The 21,365-nt window shown below is 47.0% G+C and overlaps 1 protein-coding gene across 2 annotated transcripts; it reads right to left on the minus strand.

Moving 5' to 3' along the window:
- Window positions 1-723: 723 nt before the first annotated feature.
- LOC144734946 (arrestin domain-containing protein 2-like) lies at window positions 724-20,741 on the minus strand. Of its 2 annotated transcripts, none has more exons than XM_078617417.1 (7): window positions 19,186-20,741; window positions 14,654-14,738; window positions 13,461-13,608; window positions 9,930-10,032; window positions 8,643-9,113; window positions 7,568-7,776; window positions 724-6,010 (listed from the first exon to the last, which is right to left on the minus strand). In XM_078617417.1, exons 1-7 carry the CDS (start codon window positions 19,502-19,504, stop codon window positions 5,951-5,953), a joined length of 1,395 nt encoding a protein of 464 aa, XP_078473543.1. In that variant the 5' UTR covers window positions 19,505-20,741; the 3' UTR covers window positions 724-5,950. The 2 variants fall into 2 exon arrangements, with proteins under 2 accessions (XP_078473543.1, XP_078473542.1); XM_078617416.1 differs by having other exon boundaries at window positions 14,654-14,741.
- Between the last annotated feature and the right edge of the window lie 624 nt (window positions 20,742-21,365).

Here is a 21,365-nt window from a genome sequence, read left to right on the forward strand (position 1 = left end):
ATAAATATGCTAAATTCCTCTTGATATGCAATTTTTTTTGTCAAGGTGCGTGTAAATGAGTGCGACCTTCCAACGCGATGTGTTCAAGTGCTGGAGGTGGAAGCACGAATTCACGGTCTCCCCAACCCCGCGGTTCCCCATCCCTCCTCCACTCGCTATGCCATAAATAATCACGATTTAGGGTCTCAATTCATTATTTTTTGTGCAAACCGATGTTTTCGTTGTTGACAGAACGTTGGGCAAGTGGGTGAAACCCAAGGGCGAGTCAGAAGACGCCTCCGCAAAATCCCGACAGATATAGGTCGGTAACAGACTTGCGGAATTTCCGTCTTCAGACTGCAAGCGTGATTATCACGATGTCCGCTTGAACCACCACATGTTTGGAGCGGAGGGAGGCAGAATTGATGCAGTCATTTGCACAATGCACGACGACAAACCCAGCGACCCCGGATCAATTTCAGGCTCACGGTTAACATCAGTGGCGAGCAATGGCATAGCCGAAACCTCCACGAGATCAACTCAGCCTGAAAATGATTACCTGATGCAGTGTGTGGGCATGAGCAACAGGTGTGGTTTTTGGCCACGTCACCCGCTCGTGTCCTATTCCAGCCTAAATTATGTGCTCATAAGCATTTGCCATACCACTGCAAATGTGTGTTACAGGGAATGTCGCGTCTGCACACACGGAATACTTTACAAACTGAAACAATCGCAGTTGCAACGTTGGTTCAGCACTTGCGTCTTTATTTAGAAAATCCTTCAAGTGGTCACGACCTGTTGCGTGATATTTACAAGTGTGCATAGAAATCACAACAGGAGTGGTGTGCGTCTCTTAGACACACGTGGAATGGTTAAGTCCCCAGCAATCAAGACACGATTAGCCATCTCTCCCCACCCACCCCCTCAAGTTACAAACAGCACATACCCAATCAACAAATGTAGGTACTGATGACACACACCAGAGCACAATGCTAGGCACAGCAGCAACCTACTTACCATGTTTGCACATGCCTGCGGGTGTTCTTATAGACATATACAACACTTGAATAAAATCCACCCGCAAATCTGTATCAGCCATCTGATGTGTGCGTGTGTGGGAGTGGTAGTGCAGCGATTAGCGCGCTGCGCTACAAACCCGGCGACTCGAGTTCGATCATTAATCGCTCACGCCTAACACCAGTGGACGATTATCTGAACCGGTCATGGGCTTCCCCTAGGTCGACTCAGCATCAAATGACCTGCTGTGATGTGTCAACATAACCATTGGGGAAATAAAGGCGGCCGGGCGTGGTGTTTGCCACCCACCCCGTCGTGTGCCGTGTCGGCCTTCATAGGTGCTCGCTAACAGCATTTGAAACCAGTCTGTTCAGGTTATAGGAGGAATTTCTGTATAAAAACACACGACCCTGGCAACCCAAGTTCTATTCCCAGCCATGCCAACATCGCTGGCGAGTGACACATGAACCGGTCCTTCCGTCTCCCCCGAGGTTGACTCCCCGTCTTAAAGGAGTACAGTATTTTGTGGGGGTGCGAAAGCATCAGCACTGAAAATAATAACACTGGTCAACAAAAAAAACATTTTTTTCTGGCCTGGACTTTTGCAGCTGTTTTAGACTAATTTCAGGGTGCTGATTCCAAATCTGATCTCAGATTTGCTCTATCACATCTCATTTTATGCTATCGGCATACCCCATTTCATTGATTTTACCCGAAATTAACTCTGTCACTTATGATTGCAAGTTGTTGCGAGTCAGTGACTGCTTTAGTGTTAAAATATGGTGCTGTATTTTTAGCATAGTGTGTTTATAATATCATTTTATGTAGATATCCACATTAATTTAATATTTTTCTTCTGCAGTTTTTATTGAAATTGCAATATTTGATATCTCAAAAACCTGATGTGATAGACAAAAGCTGATGCCAGATTTGGAATCAGCACCCCAAAATTACCTTAAAAGCGTTGGAATACCTTATGCCAGAAAACGTGTGTTGACCAGTGTAATAATAGAATGCGACCGAGGCTTTGGCATTGGTCGTGACACACAATCTCTTCGTGCCCAGCACTGAATAAGTGCTCGCTAACAACACTCAACAGCCTCTATGTGGGCGGAGGGAATCTTCAACTGCACGGTGGTCAGTGCTCAACTTACAATCAAAAGGTCGCGTGTTCAAATCCCAGTCTCGGGTTGAATCAGCTCATCAACCCTTGGGTGGTTGATTAAATAGTATACCACTTTGTGGCAAATACGAGAATACTCCACTTTTTAGTGAATGGAATGCTTTCTAAACTGCTTATAGACGCTCAACATCATTGTTCAAAACCTAACAGTGGCTTTCAGTTATACATTTCTTCAGATTTGAATAGAAAATGAAAACTGCACTATTTTTGGGATATATTTAGAATTGACCACAAATTGCTTTGTTCTCTCATGAGCTTCGCGCGCGTACACACGCACACAGACACAGGCTGTTATCGTGAAATACCGGCGTGGAATTCCACAAACTGGAGCACGGACTACCAACACATGGTGTGGAACACAGACAGCAATCCAGCGGATTCCAAGCCAGCTTAAAAAAACAAGGTTATAACATTACAGTATTGCATATGTTGTTAGCTTATATATTATTACTTTTATACAAGATATGTTTTCATAGTACTTTAACGACGTTAGAAATGGTAATGAAACAAGAACATAATTAATGTGCACGGAGCAGTAAAACACGATTCAGAATGAGATGCGCGTACAAGAAAAAGTTAAAACAAAACTTTCATCACAGAAATCAGCACAATAGAGCGACGGCTGCATTGCTATAGGTCACTCCATCACACCGACCGTGCTGATTAGGAGTGCATTTTTAGAACTAAAGTAAATGTTGGAAAACGTTAACGAGTAGGTTGGGAATTGCTCGTGAGGGCAAGGTAACCTTAGCAGAAGTTTGGAATAGAACGTGGAAATTAAAGTGATGCAGATGTGATCAGGAATAGGAGGTGCGAGCGGAAGGACAAACTAAACACCAAAAGCAATTATTAAAAAACTGAGTTTTCAATCCAGAATGAGTTTTCGATCTAGACACGTGGTGCAGGTTGGAGGAGAGAATCGTCACCCAAGACGGGCAATGACATGACACCCACGGGGGCTGGTGACCAACAGGGAAGACCTATCGTGGGAAGGTCGTGGTAATGTGATCGTAAGAGCCGCCGTGAAAGGATGCACGCGTGCATGTCAACTCCAGCCCTCCGTGGGATCTGGCAGAAGGCAGATTTGAGCGAAGGAAGATTGAGATGAGATGACGTGGCAGGTAATTGGCTACAAAAGGACCCCTCTCGACCATGGACATAAACAAAATGAACCTGACATTAGTACGTACGCACGCCCCCATTCTGAAAATGTTTCCAACGACCGCTTTCGTGAACAACGGCGTGTAGTGACAAAAAAAAAATCACCGCTTCCACCGTACAGTTATGCAGTTTGCTTATCTTTGGAAGCAATACCGGGTTTGTATTTTTTAAACGTGTATGGTGTGTTAAAACGAGAGTACGTTCTTTAACTGTACAGTTTTAAAGCCACGCTCATAGCTTATAGTAGTGCAAATACAAAAATATAAAGCTAAGGTATAGTTAAGGCCAGTAATATTTGTACACACCTTCGTTTCAATCAAAACAAGGGGGGCATTTTTTGGCAAATAGCAGCGGAACATTGAAAAAAAAACACACCTGTGAAACAATCTAAGCTCGCAGTTTGCGTTTACAAAGGAAAGTGCAAATTTAGGTGGAAGTTTATTACCGAAAAGAAAACAACTATAAGACGGTGCTACGTGTGCTACAATCATTCGATAAACCTGAGATAGATTGCAAAAATACGTCGCGTCTATAAATGGGAGGATCACAATGTGCCTGAATTTATAAACCCCCTGTTACACTCCCGTTTATATTTTACAAACTGGTTTCATGCTTTCAAGAAGCGTTCCTCACAATTCTTTATGCTTATTGGAGATTATGCGGCAAGCAATTCTTTCATGTTTGTAGTGAAATTTAATTAAAACACGAGCCACCTTTTCATGTGGAAATGTGACTGTGAAGAAATGTTCTTGCTAAGGGAGGTTAAAATTTGCAAATCATCGTTTTTGCGTTTCACCACCTAACACTGTTACATCACCACCTCCCTGCAGCATTACTTTAGTATCGTCTGCCTATGCGGCTAGACTTTGTTTCCTAAACCGTTATGGATCACAACTCCCATCTATGAAATCAATCACCGTTAAGACACTCTTCATTTAGAACCATTTTCTGTTACTATCAATGCAGGTGCATTACAATGTTATTATTGCAACACCACAAAAAATTCAGTGCAATTATGCCAATGTAAAAAAAGAGTATATGTTTTAAAACATGGCACTACACTTTTTAACACGTAGGCTTTCGCGACCAATATCATCCATAATAACAAAAAAAACCTGTATTATGGATGGAACGACACTGCGCGACCATCTGCAAGTCATGACCAGCAAATGACAACCGACCCAACACTCGTGATGTCACCAGGACTTGCTGGAACGCTATTGGCTGCATAGAGCCAGCCATTAGTTGACTGGCTGGCAATGTCTTGCCATGCATTGTCACCTAGGGATTATTATAATTGATTTTAGGATGCTCTTAAATGGCCATATCAAACCACCGAAACCAGCACCAATGAAATTCCAGAGCTCGAATACAAAAAGCCACCGGTTAAATTTCTCAGCAGTCACATACGAATGCTTGTTACCTTCAATTGGTTGAGACTGGCACACGGCGGGGCACTATTTAGAGAGCGGGAAAGTAGCTCTGTATGGTGTTGGGCTAGGAGGAGCCCATTAAAGCGTTTCCCAGTGAATTAGTTCCAGAGCGTCCGCTTACAGTGCCGTTACGATACGACGCGAGCCTCATAAAGCAGCAAAGTGGGTAAAAATTGGGTGATAAAAAAAACAACTCAATGTAACAAAAAAACGTTCGTTCTGCCATCTTCGAGACAACCTCCGCTCACAAATTTCAACAGCCGTGGCGGCTTTAAATTGCAGTCTCTGCTCCACACGCACCAGGACTTCTTCGAGGTCGCTCAAACATTCAAGGCTCCTGTTCGCAAAACCATTCCGTGGCTTTTAAGGTGAGCCGCACCAGTTTCAAAGGCTCATGGAGCCATCGGCAAGAGGAAACACCCGGGAAAAACAAAAGCTAACGGCGGACGAGAGGCCTTTTCTGAAAAGCCTTTCTCTCTCGAAGCAGCTTGTTGGCATCTGGGCTGGTGTTGGCCATCTCTTGGTTTTATGCTGCTCAAAAAAGGGTCCTCCACAAAGTGTTCTTGAGGTCTTCCTACACCACGGGGAGAACGTCCTCCTGTCTTTATCACAGCGAGGAACCTCACCAGGGATTTTAATTCTTCCAAAATGTATCCGCCCTTAAGAAGTCGCCCCTTTACGTGTTCCTGCGCCGAACTTTGGTGTCGTATCCGAAAGGCTCAAAAAACTGTGCGACGACGCGAGTCTTTTTGTGCCCATTTCACGCATTTTTTCGTTGCTTGCATGCATGCAATCCGCACTGCCACTTGTTGAAATAACTTCATCCGCAGGGCAGAAGAGACGTTAAAACTACGGCAAGAATTTCAACATCATCAGGCACGGCCAGCGACTGCATTTGATGCGCAAGTTTTCACATCGGAGTCGGCCGCCCCCAAAAGGCTTCTTCTGCAGCAGGCGTCCGATAACGAGGCGGTGGCACATTTTTCCGGGGAGGCAAAGAGGTCTCTCCCCTGTTTGCGAAAACTCCGGCGGTTCGTTCTCCTGGAAGCGTCGTCCAGCCGGTCGCGAAACAACCACGGGGACCTCCGGCGTACGGTCAACAACACTTCCCCTGTGCTCATCGAGTGGAGTGGCAGGTGTTGATTTTCATTTCTTCTTCTCAGCGTCGGCTTCCATTTCAGTGGTTTTGCCTGTGTGAAGATTTTGTGAAGCCGCTGATGACTGGGTGTGGATCTTCCTGCGGAGACAAAAGCAAATGGTGATATAGTTTTAGAAAATGTTACACTTAATTAGGTATTTGCGAATGTTTGTATGTGTACGACTATAAGTCCTTTAGTCAGTCAACTCCCGAACGAAGGCTCCACCTACGACATGCCGTCGTGGGGGGGGCAGAGGGTGGTTGATTAACCGTACTTCACCACGCTTGTCAGTGCAGGTTTATGAAGGAGGAGGGGGCACAGGACAAGTTTAATGTATTGCGCGCCGCTGATGTTAAACCGTGGCTAGAAATCGAGCACCACGCAGCGTTTGTTTGACGTGACATTTAAATTATTTTGCTGCTATATATTACCACGTGATAAGCCACTTCGATGAGCTATATATAATTTGTGCCCAGTTTGCATCTGAAAAATAAGCTAATAGCTCAATGGGCTTTACCTGGTATGATAAAAATCGTTTAGTTTTATTTGTAAATATTTTCTTTTAAGCGATTTGTTTACCTTTTCTATACTTTGCGCTCCTATCGTGTTTTGTATTGTTTGTTGTTGTAACGTTCTGACCCGCCTCATATCGGACATCTGTGAAAAACAAAGAGCTTTGCGGCTCACCAGATTCCTCCAGTACGAATCCATACGGGGACTCCTCCACTTACGAACGAGTTAGGTTCCAGCAGAGGTCGCAAACGGGTTTTGATTCTTTACCCGTACCCGTACCCTGCCGCACCAGGGTCGCAAATGGGTACCCGTACCCGGCCGGGTACAGGTACCCGTTCCCTACCCGTACCCTACCCGAAATGAGTGACAAACGGTTACTCACCAGTGACTCACGGCCTACCCGTACCCAGCCGCACCAGGGTCGCAAACGGCTACCCGTACCCGTACCCGGCTGGGTACGGGTAGCCGGGTATCGGGTACCCGATTGCGACCTCTGAGTTCCAGAGGTCGATTTGTTTGCGAGTACAACTGTACTCCTGTCGATTCCAAACATGTTGTACGGCATTTACACTAAAAACGGGGAATAGCTTTAAAGTTGTATAATCTCCTGTAGATAGAGGACACTGGTTCTTCATGTTCTGCAGATGCTACTGGTTCTTCATGTGGCATCGACATGACACACAGACAGGTTTGTTCGCACCTCTGAAACTTCGCAAGTAGACGAGTCCCTGCGTTCCAATTCTGACATTAAATACCTTGGAGTATCTTCTTGGTTCTTTCGGTAAAGTCACGTAGAAGGGAAATAATAAAATTATAAAAATAAAACATAATAAAATAATTCTCACGACGTTTCGGCCACAACGCAAGCAGCCGTCCTCAGGTGAAGAACAGGGCTGTCGGAAGGGGAGGGATTCCACGTAACTATACGCTGCCAAGCTTGGTGGTGTTCATTCAGACTGTCTTTCCGACAGCCCTGTTCTTCACCTGAGGACGGCTGCTTGCGTTGTGGCCGAAACGTCGTGAGAATTGTATTTTATTATGTTTTATTTGTATTATTTTATTATTTCCCTTCTACGTGACTTTACCGAAAGAACCAAGAAGATGAATCCCTGCAGTCACGAAAGCTTTAAATCGAAATTTACCTTGGAGTACACGGGCGGAGGGCAGAGGCTGTACTCCTGCAGGAAGGCCTGGGTCCGCGCCGTGGACAGCCGATTCCGGCGGGAAGGCCGTCCCGAGGGCCGATGCCCCGCCCCCATCTCAGGGCCCGCCCCGGGCCCCACCACCTGGGCAGGCACCACCCCCTGGCCCTCTGAGGTCGCCGACACCACTTCGTCGTAGCTGGGAGGAGCTGCGAACACGATTGAAAGGAGAGAGACGCACGGGTGAACGCGCCGCTCTCCGCAAGCAATCCGAAAATCGCGTCGCGGTCGTACACGTTTAAAAATAAATAATAATAATCTGGAGGTGTTACCGTTCCGGATTGAAATAAATCGACCGCAAAAACAACGGGCCACGTTCAAATTGAATCCGCACGTCTTACGGAATACCCATCCACACCGCGACATCCACGAGTGGACGAAAAAATAAGATTCTAGAAATCACGGCGTGCGATTGCGGGATCACCGACCAGACCATCGACCAATACCCGCCATTCGCCACGAAGTGACGGTGATGTCACCATTATGCCTGTGCCAGGCCAGGTGCACTTCAGGGCCACGTGCAGTGTCGAAGACCATCGACCACACAGTCGCAAACCAACGCGAACTCCCGACAATTCACCGGGACATTCACTCAATCATCTGAAGCTAAGTCAATCATCTAAGGCATCGGAAGCTAGTTCCTGTCGAACTAATCTGGACAGACTTAAAAAGTGCAATTCGTTCAAACAGAGATGAGAAGCCAACTAAATCTGGACACACAATATTGTAAAGTAATCAGAGAGCTGTATAGCTCTCTTTCATAAGCGACCTGGACACGTTTTTAAATGTGGGTGGGAAATCCACACAACCACGGAGAGACACATGCAAACTCCTAACAAATATACAGCAGGCATCAAGATCGGGGACTGAACCCATGACCTCCTGTATACCAGGTGAGGCAATTAACATCTTGGCCAACCGTGGCACCTACGAGACGAGGAAGACCTAGACGCGAATCCGGCGCACAACACACACACACGCACACACGCACACACACACACCCACACGCACACACCTTCGGGTTCGTCGATCATCGCCGGCGCCACGGCTCCCACGCGGGCCCCGGCATAGCCGAGCGGCGGCACGGTCCCCACGACGACGGGCAGCGTGACCGTGAGCGCGCTGGCGCCGCGTACCTCTGCCCACACGGACAGCGAGTACTCGACGCTCAGCACGGCGCAGTTCTGGATAGAGGGCGACACGGGCGGGATGCGCACGCACGGGTGCGGGAAATCCTTCCTCTGACGTGCTGGCACCATGCCCAGGCTGTCGCGCAGAGACCCGTGCCACAACAGCCCGTCGTTCGCCGCGTCCAAGTTGTTGTTGTTGTTGCCGCCGTTGTGGTCGGTCGCGGTGGCGACGAGTTGGCGCACCGTCCGCGAGTGGCCCTTTGCGCGGAAGGTCTGGGTTTGGTAGAGGGCGGCGTGCGTCTGCGCCGCACGAGGGCAACCATTCTCCACCTCCACGTGGATGTCGATCGTTTCGCCTGTGGCAGAGAGACGGCGAGAGACGGTCAGTCTCCCGCGGCACATCCAAGGGGGTGCCGCTGCTGCTGTCTATTCTGCTGCCGATATCGATTCTGCTGCCCATTAAGCAGAGGTCGCAAACGGGTTTTGATTGCTTACCCGTACCTGGCCACACCAGGGTCGCAAACGGGTACCCGTACCCGGCCATACCCGTACCCTACCCATACCCGGCCGGGTACGGGTAGCCGGGTATCGGGTAGGGTACGGGTATCGGGTACCCGGTTGCAACCTCTGCCATTAAGGTCGTGCAAGCAGAGTCTACGGGATGGTGGCCTAGTGCATCTTAAAATACCACGCAAGCCGGATAATAAATAAGTAACTGAACGAATCAATATAACCGGATTATGTTAATTTTAAACTACCAAATATCTCGTTCCTTTCCGCACCCCCCCCCACTCCCTACCATCCGATCAAGAGTGACCACGAGGCTAAATGAACTCCATCTTTCTCACGGAGGCCCCATCATCTGGAACTCTCTTCCCACCATCCGTGCTGTTGTTGACTCCGTCCCTGTTCAAACTTAAGGCTCAAGACATTCCCTTTTTTACGCCCGTCTATGACCGTCCCTTTCTCTGTAAAGCAAACACGGCCACGGTTTTTCTCCGTACGGCCGAACTTCGAGGTCTCATTTCAACATTATATATAGAACCATCGTATTGTATTGCAATGCGGATTTAATCGCCACTATCTGCCAAATACTGACAAGTGGCTCTTGTAGGGCACTGTCTGCCAGCGAGCAGCCTCTGGCTGGAACAGTCACAAGTCGCGCCTCTCACCGGGACAGAAGCCTTTGCGGTTGATCCTGGCGGCAATGGAGACAGAGCCAGACATGCAGAACCAGCACTTGACCGTCTCTTCTTTACTCTCGCGAACAGGCGACTGCGGAGACACAGCGGAGAAGGTCCAGGGTTAAAAGGAAGGTACAGACAACTTTACAGGCATGCTACATTTCGTCCAAGCAAGTCGCTGACAAATGTGCTTTTGAAGAAATGGGAACTGCAGAACAGGCAAATATTTTTGCGATGGAAAAAATATGAAAATGCGTTTTATTTGTTTGTTGTGCAGTGATTGGCGAGTGGGTCGAGATCATAAAGTCACTACGCTTGAGTATAATTGGTTTTAATCACGGGCAGATGAAACACCGAATCGAACCCAGGGGTTTGCGGTGGCAAGCTCGGCGCGTCTCTGACCACAGTATCACTGCAGCTGTTAGCTACCCGGCCACCCCAGAAGAATTTCTTACTCAAGCAATGTTTAACTGCCAGCATCAGCGGGAAGCTCACTTTCACCGCAATACCTAATTACCCTGCGTTGTTTGCAGAACACCGAGGAGGGCTCAATCGGTGTTGGGGTTATTTTTTTATGGAAACTTCAAGACGAAAATACTCTCTGGAGGTAGCGTGTAAACATGAAGCCCCACTACTCCCACGAGACTTGGCGAGTGGAAAATGTTTCGCGACGCGGGAAGTCGAAAAGCCTCTCGCGTTGCCGTTCCATTATGTTTCTGGGGGTGGGAATCGCTTGGGTTGCAGGCACGGCGGTTTTATCAGAGCGAGCGATAACATTTTGCGTGCAGCTTTCTTTTTTTTTCTTTACTTAAAACAAGATTAAAATACAATTGGAAATAAAACACCAATCCTATGAATGTTTTGGTCGTAACGTTTTAGGAATTATTAGTTGTACAGTAACACAGTTTGGTTTAGACTTTGACTTAAATTAATCTGTGTGGTAGTATGGTTAAGAGCGCTCGACAATCATTAGCTCGTAAGTTCAAATCCCGGTTACAGGTCACGTGTACATCACGGTCGCCATACATCACCATCCTCACTTCTCTGGAGTCGACAAACCGAGTTTTACTTTACTGGAAGTCAACAGTGATTGCTCTATACTTAAAGTGGCTACTTTTATGGGAATCTACAATTCCTACCATTTGCAAAGGACAACAAAAACAGATAATAAGGGGAGATGATGTGAATGATTATTTCAAGACATTTTGTGGCGCATCGATTTAAATGAATTTTTAGGCTCGCAACAAAGCATCGGACCACACGTATGAGAATTTATAATTTGTATTCATATGTAAAAGGTTAACTTAATCCCTTCAGGAACTCCGAGTGCTACATTCACCACAACTTAAAGAAAAATAACTCAACTCAATTATTGAATACAAATCCTGGGCCCCAATCGTAACGATTCATTGAATCGTTAGGTAATGGGCACGCACGGACGGAGGGGAATTCTGCGACATATCAACACGTGTTACAGATACAGGCTCGCGCGCACACGCACGTAAATAGAACGGCTAAGACATTTACTGCACTCTCGACTAAGTATTATTTAATTTTCGTACGAAAACTTGGCACGAAGACCACAGTGATGTTTGGGTCAAAGTTCTCCGTCTCGTTTTGGCCGACGCCTCTCGTTCCTTTGCAATTTTTCCAGCTGCGATTCCAGTTGGACTCGCACAAAAGCCGGCGGGCGCTTTCTAGAATTCGAACTCTGAACGCAGAACAGATAGAATTTGTAAACACAAGAGACGATAACATCTGTGCCGTACTCGTGGGGTTGTCTGGCCCCATGACCTTTAGATCCCGACCACCGCCCCCCCGCCTCATCAGAATGTAACCATGGGACAAAGGCAACGATCGCCCACATTTAGCATTGCAGAACAAGTGTGGTTAGCGAGCGCCTATTAAGGCCAGAAAGACTTTACTGGGTTATATGTTTAACCACGCATGTATGTATAAATGTTGAACGTCTTTTGCACTGTACGTAGCCAACCGTGCTAATCGGAGGTGTGGGTGAAGGACAACGAACTAAACACAACAAGCAGTTCTAAAGAAATTCGTTTTCAATCTAGAGGATTTCCAAATGCATAGGTCCAGTGGCTTCCTAACACTGGAAAGGAATAGCATTCGAGATATATATTCTTGGTTCTTTCGGTAAAGTCACGTAGAAGGGAAATAATAAAATAATATAAATATAAAACAATAAAAAGCATTCGAGAAAGTTGCAGAGATCGACTCAGTCCACCATTATCATCCCTCCAGAGTCAATAACAGTGATTTTTCTTTTTGGGAGGGACTGGTCCTGCCATAGAAATGCGGAGTTTCCATCACCGACTCAGCACCGCCAATAGAGAGAAGACACTTTGATACAACGAATTATGCGACTGACCCCCTGCGACCTAGGTTCGATTTCTGACCACGTATGTTGAACTTCGCACCGTACGTGGCCAACCATGCCAATCGGAGGTGTGGTCCTCCTTTAGGTCGACGCAGCCTAATACGAATGCCTGCCGTGGTAGCGGTGTGTCTACAGCGATAACGGGGAGACAAAAGCGGTCGGGCGTGCATATGGTTGGACAGGGTCAGGAGAGTGCGAGGTTGAGGTCTGACCGAAGAGTAGTCAATGTGGATTTTAAAAAAACCATGACAACCCTTTGTCAATGAATTGCTGACCAAAGTCCTCTCAACATCATGTCGGTGGTTGTGGTGGTTGCTTGACCATTTCTCCCTCGCTGGTCACAGCACGTTGGCAAAGGGGATATTCAGGACCGGTTCAGATATCCCTCGGTGCGCCAGGCACTGCTCTCCACCCCGGATCATTGAATGGAGAGACCGAGTCGGGAGAGTGAGAGAGAGATTTCAGGCCATGTAGACAGTGCGAGAGACATGCAATGCCGATAAGGTAGAGGAACGTGGGTGTTGGACGGGACAGACAGGGTTCAAGTGGCAGACAGAATAAACAGGGAGAAGGGGGTTGTGTTGCCACCAAGGGTGAAACTAAATTATTTTATTTTACCAGGTAGGGCCCACTGAGCTATACTGTATAGCTCTTTTTCAGAAGCGACCTGGACACAGATAATAGTTAAATGAAGTGGCTTATCAGATGAAAACTGTAAACAAGCCAAAGACTCTAAATGCACGTTTCTAAAATATGGAGCCAAAAAACCGGAGGACCCGGACGAAAATCCACGTAACCACGGGGAGAGACAGGCAAACGCCAAATATACCGGCATCGTCAGGGTCGGGATCAAACCCACAACCTCCTGCATACCAGGCGAGGTAGTAAACATCTCTCCACCGTGGCTCCCCTTTTTGGCGACAAAACGCCTCCCTCCCCCCTTTGGCGATTTCTGAGACTCCCTTGAATCCGAGAGCCCCACTTACACCACTTCTCCTCCCCACCTCTCCCGGGAGAGGGAAGTCGTCAAGACACAGAGTTAGAGGTGGAGCACAGGGTAGAGAGGAGCCGGACGGACTGAGGAGAGTGCACGGGGAGACTGTGCGAGGCCCCTCCCTCACCAGCAGCGCGACCGTGTTCACGTCCACGTTCTCCAGCACGGTGAACTCCATCCGGGTCTTCTGCACGGGCAACCACGGACGCTGCAGCTTCGACTCCACCCAGTAGCGCACGCTGCCATACTTCCCCTCAAAGGATGTGGGCAGCGGCCTGGGGGCGGACAAGGCGAAAGTCCGGTACCGTTAGCTTTAGCGTGCGGGCGAGAGCTCGTGGTGGAGGGCAGGACAAATCGACGAAGCGCACAGAGTTAAGATCTTCTTCTTGGTTCTTTCGGTAAAAGTCACGTAGAAGGGAAATAACACAATAAAAAAAAATTAAACATAATAAAAAATTATTTTATTTTTATTTTATTATTTCCCTTCTACGTGACTTTACCGAAAGAACCAAGAAGATGAATCCCTGCAGTCACGAAAGCTTTAAATCGAAATTTAGAGTTAAGATCACTTCGCTTTATCGTTATCAGCATCGGAACCTTTAGTTATGGGTCCCCACCATGTGAATGTGGAATTTTCACCACTGCAAAGCTGCCCAATAAACGCGTCCCCAATGCTCATTTGTTTCGAGAGACGCTTTAACTTAATGTTACATTGGTTATAGTAGATAAATTACATTATTGATTATTGTTGTTATGAACAGGTGGGGTCCTCCACATGGACCCCCCCCCCCCCCCCCATCATTCATAATCATTTTGACCTTTCTTTATGGAAAGTAAAGCTAATAAAGAAATCAACGCAGCAGCTAATATAACGAGGCAAAAAAAGGCTGTGTGCGTGTCCCGCGCGTGACATCACTCCACATGAGCCCCCCCCCTCATTAATAATCATGAGCTGAACAATTTTTCCTATGAATATTTAAGATTTACTGCCATATACACCCGTCCTTGGACGGGCAAACAAGCTAGTTATTTATAAACAGCATTGACGCCTGATCTGGGAAAGGCATGAAGACAATGAAAACTCGGCCGTCATGGAAAGTAAATACCAATAAACTGAAAATGTTAATTTGCTCACGAGTACAAAAGTGCATTGTATTTTTTTGCCCAAAGTGGCCATTAAAGCAAGTATCCCACTTTGTCAGAAATCAACGGTAGTTTTTTTATTCTCTTTTGGAGCCGAGTACCAGACTCAAGCTTTCTCGCGATCGATGGGAAATGCCATCGCGAGGGTTTTGACTCTCACTCACGGTGCAAACTCACTCGAGCGGAAGGAGGAAGGAGAAGGGAAAATAGTGTTTTCCAATGGGCAGCACCGTGATATCCTCCACGCTGTCTCTTTCGCAACCTGCTGCCACCATCAGATACAACAACAAGCCGCACCGTCAGCTCGCGCCGCAAGGGAAATCCCGCACAGCTAGACAACCTCACAGTCAACGTTTCAAATCATTATGTACGTTCAACTTCTTTCGTACCGTACGTAGCTAATCGGAGGTGCGGGGGAAGGACAAACTAAACACAAAAAGCAGTTAGAAAGAAATTAGTTTTCAATCTACATTTCAAAGTGCATAGCCCGAGTGCCTTCCTGATATTGGAAGGAAGAGCGTTCCAGACTGCCACAGAAGCACACCTGAAAGCGCACGATGCCGTGATCGTTTTTATTCGATATTTTATCTAGAATCTGCTGCTGCTGCAAGGATGACCGGAGTTCGCGTGATGGTTTATGCTCTTTGATTGAGATCAGCAAGGTATTGTGGTTCATTTGTGGCAAGCGCTTTTGTGTGTAACGAGTGAATACACATGCAGCCTCTTTTCCCACTCACTGCTGAGCGAGTGCCTCCTCAAGTCGTTACGTATCGTGGTAGTTGTTTAGACCGCGCTTAAACCACTCCTTCCTTACCAGCCACATTCTACTCTTCCAAGCCATTCAAAGTGTTGCTTCGCCCATTTCTGCCAAAAAATTATTCCCAGCATAAAAAGTAGGTTTTTTCGTAGCAAATGCAATGATCTATATTTGTTTTCTGGGTTAGGCCTTGTAGTGGTTTTATTGATAATGGCCTAGCACCATCCACATGTGCCCGGGTCCCCAAAAGCCAGAAGTTCCTCCGACGGAAGTTGCTTTGTCAAAGTCCAGCTTAATGATCGTACAGTAACAGTGGTTCGTCTCGTCAATCAAAAATCCACGCGAGTCCACGCAACAGACCTTAGCACGGTTAGCTACATACGGTACGAAAGAAGTTCAACATACATACAGATCTTCTCACGACATAAGCACTCCGAGCCCAAAAGGAGGGATTTGTGAGCCAAAGAACATTTGCACGTCAGCTTTTTTGAAGGGTTTTTTTTGTGAATTTATGGGAACACGACACCAGGTTTTCAGTATCAGCAGCTTTATGCTGTGTCCTGGCAGAGCACGTTCCAAATTTTTTTTAAATTAAATTAGTAAATATCTCATTTATCATGCAAATCCTGAATCTCAGAGCTCCTTAAAGGAAGGTCCCTGTACAGTATCTTGGATGTTTGACCCTTTCCTTTTTTTGTCAAAGTACTGCACAGATCTTAAGTCAGCATCAGATGAGGATGGGTCAGTTTAAAAATACTGTCCTGACAACATAAACAGACAAAGATTCCCACGTATAGCCTCACCAGACTGTTGGGGCAAGTGCTATTAACGAGCACCTATGAATGCCAGCACTGTGGCACACGAGGGGGTGGATGGCCAGCACCACGCCCGACCGCCTTTGTCTCCCCAGTGACGATGTTTACACACCGCACCAGGTACTCATTTGAGGCCGAGTCGACCTAGGGGTGGCCCAGGACCGGTTCAGATAATCGTCACTGGTGTTGGCCGTGAGCAGGAATCGAACTCGGGTCGCCAGGTTCGTAGTGCAGTGTAGCACTAACCGCTACACTACCGCTTCACTGACAACATAACTGCATAATCTAAATAAGTCCCCTACAAACACCAAACAGAGGGCAACGATGCAGAATTGAAACTCACCTACAAGATTCTGTGTTTATAAAGGACAGTGCGTTGTCTAGCAGGGCAATAAAATGTTAGAATTTTTGGCAGACGCACTGCCATGACCTTTACTCGCACGGGAAGGGAATTTTTTTTTTCCCTCTTAAGTGAGTCAAGCACTGTGAGAAAAAAACACATAAACCACACAAAAACACAGTACACTCTGCAAATCCACATTGCAGAGGAATACAGGAAAAGAAAGGTACTGTAAACGATTGCACCGCTAGCTTCTATGAACTGGATTTGAGATTGCAGGTTGAGAGAGCATTTGCATGTTTGGAATTTTAAAAAAGAGCCTCCTACAGTGCAGTCAGTGAGTGCATGCTAACCCTTGCACCGCCACTATCTTTCAGCATAGCATCGCAGTCAAGAAAGATGTATCATCTAACTTGCTTCCTGAAAAGTTTAGTTTCTGAACCAGTCAGAGTTTCCCTCTTCACCAAATGCTTCTGGATAATATTGATGCCTAAAGAGCAATTAGGTTGATAGAATTCCATGTTATTTACACTTTTGTCCATTTAACATATATTTTTGCAGTTGATTTAGTCATGAACACTTCCAAATTAAGATATGCTATTAAACTGAATTATACTACCACAGCAGCACAGACCATCTTATGAGTTGTATGGGCCAGAAACATGCTAATCCAAGCTTACTTTCTGAAGTGAGATCATAAAAACAATACGATTTATATATTTTTTTTTAAAGACCGATTTGGCACGCACAAAAACGCTAACCGGTTTTTTTTTTTACAATATAAAAGGGATCCATTTGCTCGGGAGGCAGTCCAAATTGAAAACTCAAACAAACAACGTCGGTGGGGGCATTCTCGAAGCTTGATATGTATTTATATTTAAAACCACGAACAAGCTGACAAAACAATACACAGATAAGTTCATGATTTGCAGCAATCCATGGCAGCATGTCATGCTCCTCCTGCCAAGCGTCAAACTGGTTTGAGCCGGCTGTATATTTTGAAAGCTAATCTTTTTAAACAATTGCCAAGAAGTCTGTTGTAAAATAGGAAGAGAAAAAAAATCAGTCCGTGTAAACAGGGCAGTTAATGAAATCGAGTTGGTAAATTAATAACTTCAAGTCGTGAGGACTGCGTTACACAAGTGCTTGGCTGTATAGATGTATTTCATTAACTACATGTACGCTAAATTTCGATTTAAAGCTTTCGTGACTGCAGGGATTCATCTTCTTGGTTCTGTCTACTCGACAGACCTGCTCTCCACCTGAGGACGGCTGCTTGCGTTGTGGCCGAAACGTCGTGAGAATTATTTTATTATGTTTTATTTTTATTATTTTATTATTTCCATTCTACGTGACTTTACCGAAAGAACCAAGAAGATACATACATGTACGCTCATCATCGTTATCCCTCCAGGGTAGATAAAATACATTCCCGTGCGTAGGCAGTCAGAAATGATTGCTTTATAAGCATCTAACGATGCACCGATTCTCGAAGAATAAAAATCGAAGCTTACACTCACGATGCATGCATATGTAAGCATACGTGTGATAACCAATTATTTTACAACGTAAGCAAGTTATAATTACACGCACACATTTAGGCGGATAAGACAAACGAGAAATACACACAAGGTAAAACAATTGTGACAAGATTCTCGAATCACATCGTGACCCCCTTGGAGGGGGGGGGAAATCTTCAGATTATCATCCACGATCTACTGCTGGATGAATGCCTCGGGCAAGCCAGCACCATCAATCAGATCCACGTGAAGCTCAGCCCCTTGTCTCTACAGTCGGCGTCTTCGTTATCATTATCAGTCTCCACCATCTGCAAGCCCACCCCCCTTCCAGCGAAGCGTCCTGCCTAAAGGCCAACTTCCTTTCCATAGCAATGCGTCTTTAACTCGGGGTTTGTTTTTCGAATACATGCTGCTCTAAACAGTCGCATTGCACGAATAACCTGCGTCATCGACACGACTAAAGCAAAATACGGAAACCGCTGTTGTGAGCAGAGTCAGACGTAGATATATCGGTGGTGGGAGCAATCATGTTGGCATATTGAGAGCTTTTCCCACGTCACGGGAATTCCACATTGGCTCAGTAACACCAATGGGCATGTGTTCCTCTTTGCTATCTCTCGAAAGCATGCAGCTTCTGCAGCTCTGAGCGGGAATCGAACTGGAGTCGTCGGGTTTCATAGCGCAACGCGTGGACCGCGTTCCTCACCACACTAATAACAACAACCACCTCCACTCGCCAGCAAGCGGCGGTGGTGGTGGCATCACCACGACCGCCTGTACCACCAGGCCAAGTTGCCCCTCACTTTTGGAGTTCCACAGGGTCAGACTCCCAGCACCAAGATAACCCACGGTGGGGGGGGGGGGTAGACGTACCGACCACCACCAAATCACCCCACCACCACCAAATCACCCCACCAACATCACCACATCCCACAAAGCCCCACACACCCCCACAACCACCTCACCCAGCCCAACCAACTCACCCCCAATGAGCTGGCACCCCCTACCCGTACAGAGTGGACGTACCAACCACCACCACAACCAAATCACCCCACCAACCTCACCACATCCCACCAACATCACCACATCTCACCAACATCACCAACATCCCACCAACATCACCACATCCCACCAACATCACCAACATCCCACCAACATCACCAAATCACCCCACCAACATCACCAACATCCCACCAACACCCCACCAAGCCCCACACTCTCTCCCCACACACCCCCACAACCACCAACCACCCAACCAACCAACCAGCCCAACTCACCCCCAATCAGCTGGCACCCCTGTCTGTACAGCTCCCGCTCCTCGCCGTAGGTGTGTGCGTGAGCCGTGCTCGACCCTCCGCCGGCGCTCCGCGTCTCGCTCCATCTCGCCCGCGCTCGTCCGCGGGCAGACGCCGAGAGGCGGCGGACACGAACAGGGGCGCCCGTCACGACCACGCGGACACGGCCACGGATTTCGTGGCCCGCACGCACCGCGTGAGGCCCTCCGTGAGGCCCCCTGGGCCCACGGACACCGGCCGGTGACTCCGACTCGTCGAGGAGAACGCGGACGCGAATGCGCCCGGGTAGTCCAAGCACCATGGTTGCGAGTCGGTGGAGAACTGATGGATGAATGAAATGTGACGGATAAATTTCGTGGGAATTCTGCCAGCTAATACCTCCTCCCCGTTGTTTGGCACGAGTGTCTTTGTCACGGTTCGTGGTATCGTCCGTGATCTGTCGTGTTAAACGCGTTGGTTCCTGTCGTTTATAGCGAGGCCGCTCATGACATTCGCCAAAATTGGGATTGGCTGGAGGTCTTCGTCCAAATCATCATCCTGCTGGTGCTGCTGGTCGCGATGAGGGACCTCGGTAAAATCTCACAGAGCTCAACGTTCACGGATAACTCGAGATGATAACTGTGGAGGATAACTCACTCTGGATAACCCTGGATGGTAACTAACTCTGGATGATAACTGTGGAGGATAACTCGCTCTGGATGATAACCCTGGATGGTAACTGTGGATGATAGCTCGAGAAGATAACTGTGGATAACTGTGGATGATAACTAACTGTGGATAACTCGGGATGATAACTGTGGATAACTGTGGAGGATAACTCGAGATAACTGGATTAATCGCGATAAAAATAATAACAGCTATGCTACGAGCTGTACAGTGCTTTAGGTTAATAGTTAATAATAGTTAATGATAGTTATTAATAGTTAATAATAGTTAATGACGACTAAAAACGACGTTGGTTCGACTCCCAATTAACTGCGAATCAAAGCAAGTTTCAAATATCAAAAGCGACCTGCGAATACGTTTTTATGTGATAAGACACACTTTTATCTCATCATCATCGTCATTATTATCAATAACGGTACTAATGCTAAGTTCGACTGTTATTAAAAACGTACAAAAACTGTATTTGGTGTTTTTAAAGCTCCGTTTTAAATAACTAATCTCGCGCCTCGCCCTTTAAAAACAAAACCTCAAACAGTCGTCAAACTTAATTAACTTCCCAGCGAACGTAGCAATGTAAGCGCTAATCGATCGAACTTTTAATTGTATAACATTTTAATTTACATTTCGCGTTGATGTTAACAATGAGGAGGGGGTGGAGGGTGGATGAGGAGGTTACGCGCTCTGGAGGTGAAATTAAAACGTTAAAAAATAATTTCAAATAAGCGACTAACAAAATTATAAACAAATAGGGGGAGGGGGTTGAAATTAAAAGCCGCACGTTGAATCGCGGATCTTAGAACTAAAGAAGAAGACCGCCGCCGATGATGATGATGAGAAGCTGCGTGGTTGATGCTCGCTTTAGACTCTTTTATAAAGGAGCGGCGAGCTCGTAAACACGCTCACTGCGCATGCGCGAAGAGCGGGGAGTGGGGGGGGGACTCGAGGGTGGGGGCTGAGGGAGGTGTGGGGGGTGGGGGCGATCGTTGTTCAACTCACGAATGTGAGTGGTGGACATTGTGGGATTGTCACTCATTGGTGGACATTGTGGGATTATCACTGGTGGACATTGTGGGATTGTCACTGGTGGACAATGTGGGATTGTGACTCATTGGTGGACATTGTGGGATTGTGACTCATTGGTGGACATTGTGGGATTGTGACTCACTGGTGGACATTGTGGGATTGTCACTAATTGGTGGACTTTGTGGGATTGTCACTCATTGGTGGACAACGTGGGATTGTCACTCACTGGTGGACAATGTGGGATTGTGACTCATTGGTGGATATTTGTCACTCACTGGTGGACATTGTGGGATTGTCACTCACCGGTGGACACCACCTGTGCGCGACTCTATTACGTGGTACAATTAAACCCGAAAGGCGTCATGTTAAAAGCACTTCCAGGTGAGCGTGTGGAGCGCGGCATATCACGTGGGTTCAGTCCCGATACGGGGTGCAACGGGCTGGAGCACGTGTTTGAACGAGGGGGGTTGGTG

Source organism: Lampetra planeri, chromosome 53, assembly GCF_965212315.1.
Source record: "Lampetra planeri chromosome 53, kcLamPlan1.2.h2, whole genome shotgun sequence".
NCBI classification, from domain to species: domain Eukaryota; kingdom Metazoa; phylum Chordata; class Hyperoartia; order Petromyzontiformes; family Petromyzontidae; genus Lampetra; species Lampetra planeri.

Excerpts from the sequence above, each read along its gene's own strand:
- LOC144734946 (XM_078617416.1), bottom strand. The coding sequence starts at position 19,504 with ATGGTGCTTGGACTACCCGGGCGCATTCGCGTCCGCGTTCTCCTCGAC. Across the intron at positions 14,742-19,185 it reads GGGGTGCCAGCTGATTGGGG|CAGGTTGCGAAAGAGACAGC; the intron begins GTGAGTTGGGCT and ends TGATGGTGGCAG. Across the intron at positions 9,114-9,929 it reads CCGCAAAGGCTTCTGTCCCG|GCGAAACGATCGACATCCAC; the intron begins GTGAGAGGCGCG and ends TCTCTGCCACAG.